This window comes from Notothenia coriiceps, unplaced genomic scaffold (genome assembly GCF_000735185.1).
Source record: "Notothenia coriiceps isolate Sejong01 unplaced genomic scaffold, NC01 NC01_scaffold00005579, whole genome shotgun sequence".
NCBI classification, from domain to species: domain Eukaryota; kingdom Metazoa; phylum Chordata; class Actinopteri; order Perciformes; family Nototheniidae; genus Notothenia; species Notothenia coriiceps.
The window spans coordinates 224,478-240,970 of NW_011338280.1; the positions used below are offsets into that span (position 1 = coordinate 224,478).

Below are 16,493 nucleotides of genomic sequence, written 5' to 3' on the forward strand. Positions count from 1 at the left end.
TTTCTTGTAAACGACTTCCATTTTCCCAAATTCCGACCACTTTTCTTTCTCTCTGTCCACTCGTTCTTCACTCTTTCTCCTTAGGCGCGTTCACACCAAGTACTTTTCCCACAAAGGTTCCTGAGAACTCTTTAGTTCTCATGAACTAAGTACAGATCGCGTTCACACCGGAAATTAGTTCCTGGGGGTGGATTAGGCAAATGAAGCCGCTGACGTCACTTCTTCTTCTTCTGCTTTGGGTTTACTGGCAGGCCGCAAACAACTTCACGGCGTATACTGCCACCCGAAGTCCCTGGCCGGAAGTCCCCGGAGTTAGGGACTGGCTTTAGTAGAAGCTGTTGGGACTCCCAGCAGCTTCTACTAAAGCCTTCCGAGTAAACGGCCAGAACGCCGACACCTCCTCATCTCCACCGCTCCCATGTTTTATTTAGTGTTGTCATAAGTTAGTCTCTCTGCGTTTCTGCGCTGGGCTAATGCTAATGCTAATAATGATAATAAAATGGCGGCTTCACAAACGTTTTTGGGAGTTTGACGGGGCGTGGTTTGCATTCCGCCCAGCCAATCAGACACAGGAACCTTTTTCTCCCACGAAAGTCCCTGCTCTCTAGCAGGGACTGAAAAGGGGGTAAAAAAGGTTATCTAGAACTAATTTAGTTCCTGGGACTTTTTGGTGTGAACGCAACTAAATAGTAGTTCTCAGGAACCTTTGTGGGAAAAGTACTTGGTGTGAACGCGCCTATAGACTTGCGTTGAGGGACAGGCTGTCCAGAGAAGATACATAGCTTGTCCGTTAGAGAGGACTGCGAGGAGTCTGAAGTACTTCCTCACTGTTTAACAAGCTCTCCGTCAGCTTGGAATAACACAAACAGTCCTCACAGACACGTGATGCCTCGTCAGGTTGGATAAGGAGAGACAAGTGGGAGTCAGGGGAAGTTTCAATGTCAATCCTGTGGGGGTTTAACTTTTAAAACGTTGGGATGTATTAAGTAAACATAGACCATGTGAAATATGGTATCAATAATCACATGGGAGCTTTATCACTGCGGTTAAAAGGTTCAAACATTTAAAGGTCAGAAATCCTACACACTTAGTCTGACTCTCTGTATGTATACTGTACAAACTTCTCTCAGAAGGTCTTTGTATATTGTCCCGGATCATTTTCATTATATTTTTTTAAGGCTTTGTTTTTGTTAACTTCATGGATAGGCTTGACTTAAATTTCCACTATCTTAGAATGGATCCAGAGGGCTTTCAGATAAACTTTGTGAACGTTTTAGAGCAAAATCAGATAAAACATGATGGAATAAACTTTGCAAAGGACATGGCCAGCACTAAACTTACTGACCTCTGGTCCAATCTACTCAAAATGTGTTTTGTTAGTTCGATGAAACAAGGCTCCACTGGTTTTTTTAGAGACAAAGTTTGACATTTTCGGTACTAAATTTGTTTTCTTGCCTGGAATTGGATGCTATAAAAGTCTGTTACAGAGCAGACATTCAATCCTTCAAACTCCAGCTATTCAGTATGCAAATATATCGCTTCTACACTTATTATCTTTCAGCACACATACTATCGGGCACTGGGATATAAATGTATTTTTCATCATTTTTAATAGTCCTCCAGCGCAGACCAATTTACAGTTATGAAAGAATATAGCTCAGAATCAAACCTACATCACAAAAAGTTTCATATTAAACCAGTGAAGCTGTTCAAACCTTTAAACTTAGACGCTAATAATAAGACTTTTCTTTACCTCGCCTGAACTTCTAGCCTTAACTTCTTTTAAAAAATATGATTTATCCTCCTGCACACCTCTCCACTGATCTACTTTCTTTTTTGTATTAGCAACCCTAATTTATCATATTTTTCTTTGACCTTTTCACATCAGCTCTCTGTAGATTTTCCTTTTTTTCTACGTCCAGAGTATCCAGGCTCATGTGGACCCCTGTGAAAACTCAGTTTTTCCGTGTGACAAGGGCCCCTGCTGTCCAATACACATGGGTTCCCTCCCCAAGTCTATTTCTTAAGCCCTAGCTAGATAGCTCACTATGTATCCCCTTGTTTTCTCTACTTGTCTCGGCCCCGGGGGGACTAGCGCGCACATCTGTGCATCCTCCTGTGTCACACTTCTTCTGGAACAGTGAACCTGTTCTCCTGTGCTCCTTGTCCTCCTTGTTTCCCCTCCTCTGCTGTGTATACCCAGAGGGTCTCACATCTGTCTGACCCCAGGACATGGGACATGGGATTCCTTAAGACTGAAAACAAACATGGCCTCCTACGTTCACGATGCACCAGATTTATTTTACTTTGCATGAGATGTTTTCTCTTGCATTCCTGCGTGGCTCCATTAAGCCTAATGAGACCACGTTAGTCCGCTCCAGCAGCAATAGACATTTTCAGCTGCCAAAACAAAAGCAAATAAATAATTGTTTGTTTTTTGTACTTGTCCAAGGATGTGTGGTGACGCTAAGACTTCCATGAAACATCTTGCTGCTGTTGTTTACAAGGGCAGCATTAAAACGTTTTTGAGCTGCTGATTAAAGCTACTTTTCTATCCTTCTCCCCAAAGGTCTCATATTTGTATCCTCCCTCTTTTGAGTTAGCTGCTGCTCCCGGTGCCTCCTTGACCTCTTGAGCTTCAGGAGTGCGAGTGCAGGAGGTGCTCAGTAGGAAATCCGAGATCTTCTTTCATCCAGTTTTGAAAGGAAGGGCCTGGGGCTTCAGAGGTGGATGCACGCAGGAACTGACAACTGGAGGTGATTTTTACTCTGACAGTAAAGAGTGAATGATCCTACACACGCAACTTCATAAGATTTCAGGAGCTGGTTTATGCCTGCAAAACGATTCCTTGAGTATGCTGAGCGCAGGAGGAGATGAGTAACTTCTCAGGGTCCAGGGGAGACTCTAGGAGGGCCAGTTAAACCTCAATTTCATCCCATTATTCCCATTTCTACAGTCCCATATATGCTGCCCGGGGCCAACTGGCAGGAGAGAATAGCTTTTCCTTTACTCCCAGGTCCTGCCTCATGCTGTTTTCCCTGCACGCTGCCAGCCAAAGCAATTTGTCCGGCAAGCACTTCGCCAGTGTGGCACAGTGGGCCACTGGGAGTTTTGCAGCTCACCTCACACATTCTCTCCCTCTCTTAATGCTTATTTCCCTCCATCACACGTCTCCTTATCCATTCATCAAACCCCCCCCCTCCTTTCGCTTTCTCTTGGCTGGCAGTTATTTAAAAACCGGACCCAGTGGCAGTTTACCCAAGCAAGGGTGTGTGTGTTCAGCTGGTTCTCCTCGCTGGCATGCTGCAAATGCTGTTATCTGGGAACCATTGTGAGCATGTTTGTGCATGTGTGTGTGTTTATGTGTGTGAAGCATCCATCTGTCTCTGCAGGCGGTGGCTTTCTCTCGCAGCGTAGTTCTTCCAAACACACAGATAAGATGCAGCTGATGAAACCGTTTTAGATCTCAGAGCAGGGAGGGGATGCACGTGTTGTCCATTATTGACTTCCTCGTCCTTGAGTTTCTCATCCATCTCCCCCCTCTTGTTCGCCATCTCCCTCCTAATTCTCCTTTCTGTCTTCTCTCTTTTCTGATTTATATCCACTCGTTGCTCTCCTTTTCTCTTCTGTCCTTTACCCACTGCTTTGAGACACTGCCCTGCAACTAGAATCTCAATATATACAAAAGCAATAAGAGATGGTATAATACTGGGATCTTTGACAATGATGACTATGCTGCTGGCTGCATTTAAGTGGGACACTGTATTGATTCCAGACTAGTCTCAAAGTGTTTCTATATGTTTTCTACAATGTCCTGCAGTGCTAGACACCGTAAGGGCTATTAAGTTTCCAGAAGTGAGATATCACAGAAAAAGTTTCCTGAATACTTTGTATAATTTGAGCCACTTATACTGCAATATGCTGTAGCAATACATCATTGTAAAGTGGACAAAATATGTTTATCCCATAGGCTATATATACTGTATATCCCTGGGCAACTTAGAGGATTTGACCACAAACATTTAGAGGCACAAACAACACTATAACACACTACAGGAAAGTGTTAACGGCAGAACCCAGAGGGCTTATTTGATTGATTTGATTATTAGGATTACATTTTTCTTTCTAATGTTGATAATACAAAACTCAACACTAGAACATTATTGCCTCTCTATTCAGAAACTAATTTCCTCCATAATTCAGGATTTTAAGTATGAGGTATGTGTGTCTCACATAAATATTTTGCTCACACTCCAGACTCAGCCTCAGTTTGCTGTGTGTGTGTGTGTGTGTGTGTGTGTGTGTGTGTGTGTGTGTGTGTGTGTGTGTGTGTGTGTGTGTGTGTGTGTGTGTGTGTGTGTGTGTGTGTGTGTGTGTGTGTGTGTGTGTGTTGTCTTTACCCACAGTCTTCAATAATCCCCAATTTACTGTGCAGCATCCTTCCTCTTCCTCTCTTCGCCTCTCACCCTTTTTCAATTTAATCTTGTCTTTCAACAAATCACCCTTTTGTCCTCAATGAAAGCTTTCCATGTGTCTTAAATTAGTCTGTACCCCATGCTCCGGACCTCTGCTCCTCTTTCATCTCTCCTGAGGTCTGCCTGGCCTGTAGGAAGCCTTGCTCTTTTCCGACTTCATCGCAGAGGGAACAGACTATGGTGGTCTGCTAAGTTTTCAAGGTGAGCAGTGTGAGTTCTGCTTCACATTGGGTGTCTATTCCCCTCTCCATGGGAAGTGTGTCAAGATGTGTTGCCACGTCTGTGTATTTCTTAACAACACTCTCAGGGTGATTGAATCCCCTTTTGTCTTTTTCCTAGCGAGGACACAGATAGAAAATCCCTTCCACTTCAGTCTGGCCACACCAGCACTCTGAGCACGTACTTTAACCACACATGCAGTCAAATAAAGCTTCTCATTTGAAGGCAGACAGGTAAGGTATTGATCTGGATAAAAGATTCCTATCCAGGGTCTGCACTCCTGTCAGAGAACGTGGAAAGGTTGTGGAGCAGTAATGAACTGATAACCAATTCAAATAGATATCAAAAAGTAATGGTTAAAATAGTTAGCTTTGAGTAATTAAAAAACAAGAAGAACAACGGAGAAGAAGGGCTAAATTATAAACTGTAAATCCATTTTAAATAGTTAAAATAAAGTGTTAGAAAAAAGTCATTCAAAAACACTTCAATTGGTTGAATAGAGAAAAAGTAATGGATGAATGGTTAAAATAGAGAGTAAGTTGAAATAGTTATTATTATTATAGCTATTTGTGTGTGAATGTATTTAATTACCTGGGTCAATGCACAATAATCTCTTTCGATAACCTAATGAGATGATATTAATCTGTAGTCCCTGGGAAGGATATAGTTAGAAAATAAATAAAATAACCACATTAAAACAGTAAGCCTTAATAAGGAAAAGTTAAAATAAATACAGTAAAAGAAAAACTGTTAAATATAGTCTAACGCAAAAGTTAGAATAACCTTTGAAATACTTAGCTTAAAGTACGACTTCAAGGAGTTATCTAAAAGTATGTAAAAGATCAAAAGTATATACAGCAGGGTTGATGGTAAAAAGTACAGGAAACCACCACTTGGACCCCCCCTTGAGAGCACATTTCTGAGAGGGAAGTGACATTATTTCGGTGTTTCTGGATAACAGGAGTTTATTTGCATGTTGTACCTGTTTGACGGTGTGGAGAACACCCCCAGGATGATGTCTCTGCCGTGCATCCTGATGATGGGGCTGGTGGAGTGGAGCAGGTTGAAGTAGAAGTGGGAATCCCCGGGGACGGAGCAGTTCAGACGGGCCTTCAGGAACGACGTCCACTGCTTCTCCAGGACGCGCTGAGACCCTCCCAGATCACGCTTGCACACCCGCGCCACGCGCGACACCATCACCTGTGAGTCATGAGGCACAGAGGAGAAAATGAAAATTCAGACAGGTGTATCTGTACAAGCACAGCTCATATATAAATCAAATGATACGCTGGGGGTGTAAGCTTTGTGTTTCATCTTCAAAAAGACACATTTAAAAAGGTGTTTGGAACTTCAGAGCGATCTCTCCCGAGTCATTTACATGCTATTTGCAACTGTTTGTTTCGACACATCATTGTTTTATAATGCTAACATCTAATATCAATTATTCATAAAAATGGCAGCGCATTTCAAAAATTGCTTCTTTGAACATCCTCACCCACACGGTGTTTAAGTATCCATTTACTCTGATCTCTGTACACATGTCAAAGACCTCGTGCAGGCACTTATCCCCAAATGAGAATTGTTAATTTTTAAGAGAAGATCCTGATGCTGATCTATATAATTTTTTATAATGATGCATCTCCAGCTCTGGTAAGGTTGGACCATGTACAAAGCAATTCAATCGCTTTTTCTCAGGTCAATACAGACATGAAATGTTTACTCAAACCACTATTTATTGGATTAGATATGCAGACGAATAAATACAAGGATGAAAGGTCAGTGCAGCTGTGGGAAAAGAGTTGATATTGACATTCAAATAATAGCAGCGGAGCGGTATTAGAGAAGCACTTAATTGTTTATGGCGTTGCATTTTAACCACACATTCCTCCACAGTCCTTTTAAAAGATGCTCTGAATGGACCGTGTGAATACTGAGAGTTCAGAAGGACAGGAGGATATTTTTCTCATCAGAGTGACTCCTATACCTTCTCCAGGTAGTTGAACTCCATGGCTATCTCTCTGAAGAAGAAGTAGATGTGAGGTCCCCACTCCACGGCACTCACAAAATACGGCTCTGTATTGCGAGAGAGGGAAAACGAGAGGAAGGGAAATATCATGAAATATGGATGGTGCAAAGAGAAAAGCAAACAGCAAACAGTGTCTCCATTTGCAAATGCATCCTTCACTCCCACGAGGTACCATTAGGGCAGTGAGAAAGAGGCACAGGCCATGCTTAATTTAATTACATGGTGAAAGGGGATTTCACACCAAACAATAAGCGTATTATGACTCCCTGATGCTTCTCAGAACTCGGTTTCACGCTATGCATTTTGGTGCTTTTACACCCGGGACTAGCTATAACCTGTGTGTCCGATTCGTTTTTACTGTCTCGTGGTTATAGTTGGGTTCGACTGTGATGTGGATTTTCTGTCGAGCAGCGGTACGTCTGACAGCTTCCCTGTCCGATGAGCTGAACGTGGAGTTGTCAGGCTGCTGACTCAGTGCTTCTACTGACACCAGTATCGATCCTGCATGCAGCTAAGTGATGTGGACACACACTCAAAACTCCAGCCTCTGGTGCACACACACACATCTGCAGGTACCTCTGAACCACTTGGAGTCATGCTTGACGGTGCGCAGCGCGAGACTGTCCCCAAGGCTCCGGTAGATCACCGCATCGATGGCTAGGAAGTCTGTCACTGTGGCTGTAAACAGATTTCCCTCTGACACACAAACACACACACACACACACACACACACACACACACACACACACACACACACACACACACACACACACACACACACACACACACACACACACATAATATCATGATGCAAAATCTCTCTTCTGCATCTCTCTCTCTCTCTCTCTCTATTACACATAGAGGCTAACAAACACATATACACACACACACACACACACACACACACTTAGATGGTAGCCAAGAGCAGCGGATTTCAGCAGCACAGTCTAATTCTCATTCACGGCTGAAAAGGAAATTATTTATGTGTCATTTCATTAAAAACATCTATAAATAACACAGCAGCTAGCGGTGCTAACTGGTCTCCAGAGACACGGCAGCCTATCATGCAGAGACAGGTGTGTTATTCACTGTTGTAGAATGTCATTAGTGGCTGACAGATAACAGGCCAGGTACGTCTCGGTGTTTCAGAATGTTTGAAATGTGAGAGACTGAAAATAACACTTTATCTGAAAAAGCCTTTCATAGTGAAAGGAATTTTTTTTTGTTCTGCAGAATGATGTGAAATAAGTCGACGATTAACATTAATGTCTGGTTTTTCTTCCAAAAGTTTGAAATGGTTGCTGTAATGGAGCAGAGTGGGCTGTAGGCTCAGGGACTGGACAAAAATATGTTTTCAGCCAACCCATAATCATCCGTTATGTAAGGCTTATTAATATGAATGTATAGAAATCCATGTTTCTCCTCAGAGATAAGATGTTCACTAGTTGTTACTAATAATGTGTATACAGTTTTAGGATGACTGTAGAAGTTAGATGGTCACTAATGAATGTATACTAATATATCCCTGATAGCAATCAGGAGATATATATTGTGAGCCGGGTTGGACTTAAAAAATGTAATCTGTTACAATTACTAGTTACCTGTTAAATAGGTATACAGTATACAAGTAATGCAACCTGATTACTTCCTGTTACTTAAGTCAATATCAAATGCAATGCAAATAAATACAATACCAATAAAAGTGCACATCTACAGTAAATAAGGCAAAAATAAAATATAAGCAAACAGAAAATGCTCCGCTTTACTTTAATACGTACAGCTATATAAATGCACATTTTTAAATGAATATATGGATTCTATGTTTTAAACGTAATTGTAACATTGTATTCCTGTTAGTAGTCCCTATTGTAACAGTTATCTGATCACCTTTTTTTATGTAACTGTCAGGGAATACAGTTACCTTTTTTTGTACCCTGATTACATGTAATCCAGGCTTGATAGGGAGTGAAATACCGAGTTATACTAGATTTGAACTGGTCAAAGATAAGCACAGTTTATAATATACTCGTGTAGGTATAAAGAGCCTGTATTAAATATTGCCTTCATAAGAGATACATTGTAAATGGTGGAAATGGAGTGATTTAATTTGACATTTTCTTTATTTAACTTGGACAGAGTTGAGGGAATATTCAGAGGACACTGTGGCTAATGGATTCAGGTCAGTCGACTCCTACAGTCAATGCTTGAACCCTGGAGTCTCTAAACTTCTGCCTCCAGCTGGGAAATAGCTCTGCTTTCTTAACCACCAGCAAAAGAAATCAAAGCGGGTGAACACATCATGTATCCACCCTCCTCCGCCCGCTCCACTCTTGTGTTTTTCTTGATTATCCGTCTCTGACTCTCAACGATAACAAGCCTGGCAGACCGCAAAGTTTAACCACCGAGAAAGAACTGTTGTATCTCAGGAAAAACATGGCGCTGGAACTGCCAGACAGGGATAAGTAAGTCCTGGGGAGGAAGGCAACAAAATGCTGAACAATCACCTTTAATCAAGCTGTACATTTTCACCTGAACAGACTCACTGATTGAGTTTGGGAAGCGAGGCCTCTGTTTAGGCAGAACAGACGTAAAAGCAATTATTGTGAAGTTTTCTTGCAGTTAACTCACAGTGTAGTTGGCACAGAGGGGGTTGAAGGCGTTGGTCCCGCACACAAACAGTCCCCCCGGTCTGCGGAGCAGCACCTTCATGAAGTTACGGCATTCATCCTGCAGAAACAAAACAGACACAAAGAGAGGGAGAGCTTAATATGCAGGAGGGGTGAAAGTGAAGGGAAGAAAGGCAAAATGATGGAGAGAATAGAGGAAAAATTGAGTTTATTTTTCAGAGACTGATTATCCGAAACCGCTCTGTGAAATGAAGCTTTTCAGTCGCCTGATGTGTTGAATTATCACACCATTAACGCTGTCAATCACATTGATATAGTCTGAGTATGCCTGCAGAGACTTTAACTGTCTACCCCTCTTCACACATGCAAACATACACACACACACACACACACACACACACACACACACACACACACACACACACACACACACACACACACACACACACAGAGCCGCTGTTGATTGACAGGCGGTAATCCAAAACCAACCTCGGGATTTTAAAACAAGAAACAGATTTAAAGCTAATTTTCACACCGTGAGGCGTCAAACTAGACGAAGCCCACCTAATGACTAAATAAACCCGAGTCACAGTTTAATTCTTCCGTGCCTTTTCTTTGAAATGAGAAGTCTTGTAAGCACCACAGGGCTTAATGGCTGCTTTAGCCCAACAGTGCTGAAAAGTAATAAATGTTGGTGTAGTGGAACTGAGAAAAATGACTTTCAAGTTAATCTGCTGTCTCGACAAAAGGACCGAATAGTGAGTCGGTGTGTTAGCAGGAATAATTAAACAGTAACCTCTGATATGCACTGCTGTGAGGATCAAGCAATACTGCAAACACAGCACCTCTTATTTTATAATTTCAACCATGAAGCCATTACTTTTATCCATCCATTTACACTGCTTACTGTATACTGTATATTAGCCTAACTTTAAAAAAAAAAAAACTGTTATTACATGACTTTTGACTAATTACTTTACTATTTTAAATGCATAAAAGTGCACATGTCTTTCTTTTTAATTAAGTTAAGTTGTACATATCTTCATTTAAAAAAAAAAAAAATTATATAATATTACATTGTTATGTTTCTTGTTTCGTATTTTAATCACATTTTCTCTTAATATGTTCATTTATTATACTAGAGCTAATTCATTTTAAGGAAAAAACATACTTAATAATAAACCAAATTCTGATTCTGATAGCTAACGCACTCTCAATTACAACATGTTAGCGTTTACATATACTAAAATAGCACTAATAAAGAGAAGAAAGGTTGTGAAAATATTCATTATTTGTATATAAAAACTTTGACATGAGCTGTCAGCCGTCTGATTAAAGAGTTATTTCCTCTCAGGTTGTTTGATTTGTTGGATTGTAGAGCATAAAGGGTTGTATTTCACAAGAAAAACAGGTAAAATGGGATAGAAAAGTTATCGTATGTACAGTTAAGTTAAGGAAAACGTTTTTTGTTCCTGCTTTCACCATCTTGTGACCCCCTCAGATTTATTTTAGGACTGCTTGGGAGGCCCCGATCCCGGGTCGGGAAGCTCTGTCTCAGGGGCTTTGGGTACAAAAACTAACATGAGGGTGAGAAAACAAAGAATCCATCAACAGTGAATCTGTGCCGGAATTTACATGACCTTTGACTTTATAAAGACAAAAAGTGCCGACAGCTGATTGCCTTCGCAGGGTGGAATCTGCTGCCTGTGTGTGTGTGTGTGTGTGTGTGTGTGTGTGTGTGTGTGTGTGTGTGTGTGTGTGTGTGTGTGTGTGTGTGTGTGTGTGTGTGTGTGTGTGTGTGTGTGTATCTCAGCACAGATGCAGGCTCATGTGTGAGAATCACTTGCATGCTGTTTGTCGGGGGGGTTGCAGTCTGTCGGGCTGGTCAGAGCTGTAATCACAAAGCGCGATGAAGCACTCTTAATAACAACCCAGAGAAACTGCCAGGCTCTCAGAGAGAGGGGAGGACACACTCAGAAGAGCCAAGTTGCTGCTCAATGTGCATTTGGCAGCGCTTACACACTGAAAATGACACATTTCATGACTACAGAATACAAAAACAAGGGTTATATCCTTCATAACAGTTCAACTACTGAGTCTGGGTTGCCATTTGCACTTCAACACCAACAGAATCCGTCCCCTGCTGCATACGTGCTTTTCATTAAACCATATTCATCCATTCCAGGAAGCAATCTGGCACTTCCAAGTATAGGCCTTTCTTTATTCAGAACGCAATTCAGTGCGTCAAATTTTACTTTGGTTTCCACGTAAAAAAAATAAACCAATTACAAAGGATCTGAATCAGGTGATTAGATATAAATCTAAACGTTGTACGTCCTGGTGACTCCTTCTCCCTCTGCCTCCTACACTCCCTCGCTCCCTGGGAAGAATCCAGACAAAACGCCACCTGTGCTGGCTGGCAAGCACTCCCAAGACCCAGACGACTGCAGCCCTCCCCCTCCTCCTCTTCCTCCTCTTCCCTCCTCCTCCTCCTCCTCCTCTTACTGACAGCGGCAGAGCTGCCTGGGCTCTGAAAAATTAATCTGCAGCTCAGATGAATTACACAGGAGAACGCGTCTGAGTGCAAATATGGACGTAGTTGTGAAAGGAGGGGAGATTTAAAGAAGGAGTGTGAAAAGATAGCAGGAGCTGGTAAGTGTGTGTGTGCAAGTTTACATATCTATATCCGCATTTAAATAAACTAAGCCTACGCAGCAGCTTTTTAATCCGTCTATTGATCTTAGAAAGATGCAGATGTTGGACGGGTAAGTGCATTTATCACTTCTCGGCACAGGCACAGACATTTTCCATGGACACATGGAAAGCATGCCTATCCAAAATCAATCATAGAAATATACATGCAAGTTATCCAACACACGCAGTTGGAGGTTCGGCAACAAGTTCCCTGTTGCTACAACACATCTGCTCAAAACAACCTGCAGCAGTCAGACACCATTAAAGCTGAGGAGCATCCACATTCTGCATCTGCTTTCTATCTGCTGTCCGGATCTCCACCTTTACTCTTAGACGATAAACAAACTTTCATGTGCCCTTAGCTAGGGTTCATGTTTGTTCTAATGATGAAGCTTTATCCCAAAAACCAAATGGGTTTTCACCTCGGGCTACAATCAGCATCGCCGCGTGGGTCTGAGCAAAATACAAAACAGGTGCATACGTCGTAAAATCGTCCTCTCATTTTCCTGTGTTAGGAGCAACCACAGCATGTTTCACACTCATAAAATATAATAAGTTATGATGACTTGTTTTAGCAATGTTCGTACAATAGCAGCCATCTCAGGCAGTACATCAGGGGGTCGTATTATAGAAAGCTGCTCCTCTAAATCTCCAAAGTTTCCATTACATGCCTGGCTGGTCCCCTGATGTTAGCGACCAGGGAGAGGAGAGCATTGCTCTGCCAAGAAGCTACCACTGAGCCAGAACACTCCCACACACATGTACTGTCTACACACAATACACACTCGCAAAGGTTTGGAGAGGCTCGTCTTCGCTCATTAACAACAGGTTTGTCATTCCCAGAAAAAATCCCTGACATACAATTTTGTCTGAAAACAGCGATTGTTTGTGACAGGAGGAGAGAGAGTGTGTATGTTTGTGCACTGGTGGGTGGAGGATAAATCAGAGGCGGTACCAAATTAACAGCAATGTGCTGTTCTGAGTGCTGCGGTCTTACTCAGCATGTTAAAGCTAATCCGCGTCTCTCTGCAACCCTTCTTCTTAGTTTGACGGTAATTCGGACTGAACACACCACAGGCCACAAACCAACATCCGACACCAGAGAGAGGGGATGGAGCGAGGGGAGGGAAAAGTGATATTATAGAGATAGGGGGACAAAATCAAGAGGGGAGAGTGAGGTGAAGAGAGACAGAAAGAGAAAAGCAGAGTTTTTCCAGTCCAGTCAGCCATGTGGCAGCCTCAGCGGAGGAGCCGACCTGCAGCAAGACCCGCAGATTGTGAGGTCAGCTGAGCTCCACTCCCCCGTGGAAACACACACACACACACGCACTCACACACTCGCCGACCACAACACTTAACCTGAGTCACCCTTGGAAAGCTCTCTGTCTGATAACCTGTTGAGAAAGCGGTGGCGAATGATCAGATTAATACATTTACATATATTTAAAAGAATATGTTGGAAGAGAGGAAGGCTCAGCATAAATTGGTCTAATGCAAGTATTTTATGCCAAAGCCAGTAATTCACTAAACCGTCATCAGGGCAATTTGGAAAAACGATATTTGCACATGGGAAATTCTTGGCTGTAGATCCCTGGGTCAAAATAAAATTGAAGAGGAAATAAGTATCACAAGTTTCTTAAGGGAAATGAATTCTGCACACACATCTGGAACGCAATAAATGCCAATATAAAAGCCAAGGAATGGAAAACTCTGGTTCATCTCAACATTGTTGCATTAGAACTGAGTGTGCAGACGCTTTTTTTATCCATAGTTGATGATTTTGGCGTTCTTGCATCGGATCGTTGTGTTGTGGAATAGATTCAAATGTTTTTGGGGGAATATAAAAATGTCTGCCGTTATTTAAAGATACATTAAGTTTGAAATGGAATGTCCCAAGTGTGGGGAGGTATAATAAGCACAAAGATTTAATGAGAGACATCACACTCAAGAATCTTAAGGCAGAGCAACATGGTACACTATGGTGAGATTTAAAAAAAGGACCACAACTCAAAGGAAAGGGACTCCACATGTGGTATTTTAAATTGATTAACTTTGGAGCTGAAAAAGCGTTGTGAAACTGATCTTCTGCCCGTCTGACCCAGAAAAGGCATTTGTTTTGGACGATTGAGAACCCCGAGCTCCTCAGAGAGCACGATCAACGCAATATTGATCAAACAATCTGGCTAAGTGCTGCTTATAGCGATGCCCAACCGCTCTTTAAAAGCGCTCTATATGGAATTGCCTCTGTTTGCATGCACATGCCACGCTGCCATGGCCTGATGTGTTGGCACTGAGCCACTTAGGGGGTAGGTCTCACCCTTTGTCTATCTCTTTCTACTGCTTTCATAAGGAGAGAAAGAAAAAGTGGAAAATGGGGGAGACAATGACAGAGAACAACATGCAAAGGGCAATTACAAGAGGGATAAAGACAGATAAAGACACAAAGGCAAATATGAGGAATATGCAGAGTGAGTGACAGCGAGGCAGACTGTTGCTTTCATCAACAATCGTTTGGTCAACACAGGCGAAGGGAGAAGCAGGGGGGGGGAAAGATCTGGATATTGAATATTCAGCCTAATTAAAGAGAATACTATGTCCTTTGTGATCAACCAGGCAGAAACATTTAATTACAAAACCAATTATGAGGTGGTGAATGTATCACATCTGACACAACCATCCCCCAAGCAGAACAGGACATTTTCAGGACGAGGAAGTGGAGGAGAGGAGGAGAGAGGAAGGGAGGGTGACGCACAGAAGATGACTGCTTGATAGATGTGACTTTCTGTTTTAATTGTGTTCATGCATGTGTGGGAGGCGGAAACTAAGAGAGAAGCAGGTAAGAACCCTTGAAAACATGAATATGTATTAACATATAATGTACAAGAGGGTTAGTGACCTCACCTCTGTGCATACATTAGAGTCAGGAAAAGAGTGTAATTTGGTTAGATATTCAGGCAGCTTGACCTCCAAAATGATGAGGAAAACAGCAAGAGGTACTCAGGAAATACAAAGCCTGTAGCAACCTTATGCATTCGAACACCCCGCGGTAAACACTGTAGCTCGACAAAAACATCACTGTAACATTGATTTCACGATACAAAATTCATATCATTTGGTTACCAAAATATATATTTAATTAGGTCTTTCTTGGTTCTTTAAGGCTGCATCAAAGCTGAACTTATTACAGGGCTTAAGCAAACCAAAAGATGATGCAATTCTTTGTTGAAAGAAGAAATGCTGCGCACACTTTGGTCCAATTCAGGTATTTCATGAAAAAGGCAAGATTAATCACGCTGCGTATATTACAAAATGGATCCCAGACAATGAAATTACATCAAATAGTGTATGTTTCTTTCACATATATGATTGTGTTAAGGCAACTGCTGGGTCATCACCATGTTAACATTTTTCATTATTTATTAAAAAGGTATAGTATGCAGTATTTTCAAATGTAGAGGTTATAGAAAGATTACCCCTCTCAGTCATCACTTATGTCCCACTAGAGCTGTGTGGAGGTCTGTATGGGACCTTGCCCTTTGATGGTATTTTCTCCTTTCTTCTTATTTTGCTGTGTTAGGCATGTTTCTTGGCGTTAACAAAGAGCTTTTGGGCCCCACATGAGGTGTAACTCAGCCAGTAAGCAGGATTTGTCGCCCAGAGTCATTCCCTGGTAGTGATGTTACCCTTTGTCCCGCCCCTCGGCATCTGTCTTGTAAAGGTAAGCTGATACTAAGGCATAAGCTACCTTGGGCAAATGTATGTGGCGATAAATGACGATGAGAAAGGATTGTTACATTGCTGGGTGTTTTTATATGCTCAAGTGTCACACACACACACACACACACACACACACACACACACACACACACACACACACACACACACACACACACACACACACAGAGGCCACAGCAGTATTTTGGCCTGCCAAGAGTTGTGTCGACAGATCACGGCCTGCCTCTGTAAAGAAAGGTACTGTACACAGTGTGGACTGATAATGAGATCTACTGGGCATCCAACGGTCTTTTCGCTTCTCCTCTGTCACTATCGGCTAGTTCACTTTAGAGACCGGCTCTAAAAAACACATTCAAAAGGTGTCTTGCCTCTTTTTTCTCACACTCACTCACTAAGCAGTGAGACGAAAAAGACAGACACAGAAAGACTATTTGACTCTCCTCCGATCTCCTTTAACTCCATGTCCCCTCATGATGAGAGAGGCAGCAAGAGGGTGCTTAACTATAGGACTCCTTCATACCACGCACGCACGCACGCACGCACGCACGCACGCACGCACGCACGCACGCACGCACGCACGCACGCACGCACGCACGCACGCACGCACGCAACGCACGCACGCACGCACGCACGCACGCACGCAACGCACGCACACACACACACACACACACACACACACACACACACACACACACACACTACAGACGACACGACAAC

The 16,493-nt window shown here is 42.4% G+C and overlaps 1 protein-coding gene across 1 annotated transcript in view; it reads right to left on the reverse strand.

Annotated features, from left to right (window-relative positions):
* The window catches only part of sema6bb (sema domain, transmembrane domain (TM), and cytoplasmic domain, (semaphorin) 6Bb), a 49,582-nt gene that overhangs the window by 19,249 nt on the left and 13,840 nt on the right, over window positions 1–16,493 (reverse strand). Inside the window, exons 5-8 of the mRNA XM_010768367.1 lie at window positions 9,349–9,447; window positions 7,297–7,423; window positions 6,679–6,767; window positions 5,677–5,894 (exon numbers count right to left, since the gene is read on the reverse strand). Coding sequence (XP_010766669.1) covers window positions 5,677–5,894; window positions 6,679–6,767; window positions 7,297–7,423; window positions 9,349–9,447 — 533 coding nt within the window. The remainder of the gene's footprint in view (window positions 1–5,676; window positions 5,895–6,678; window positions 6,768–7,296; window positions 7,424–9,348; window positions 9,448–16,493) is intronic.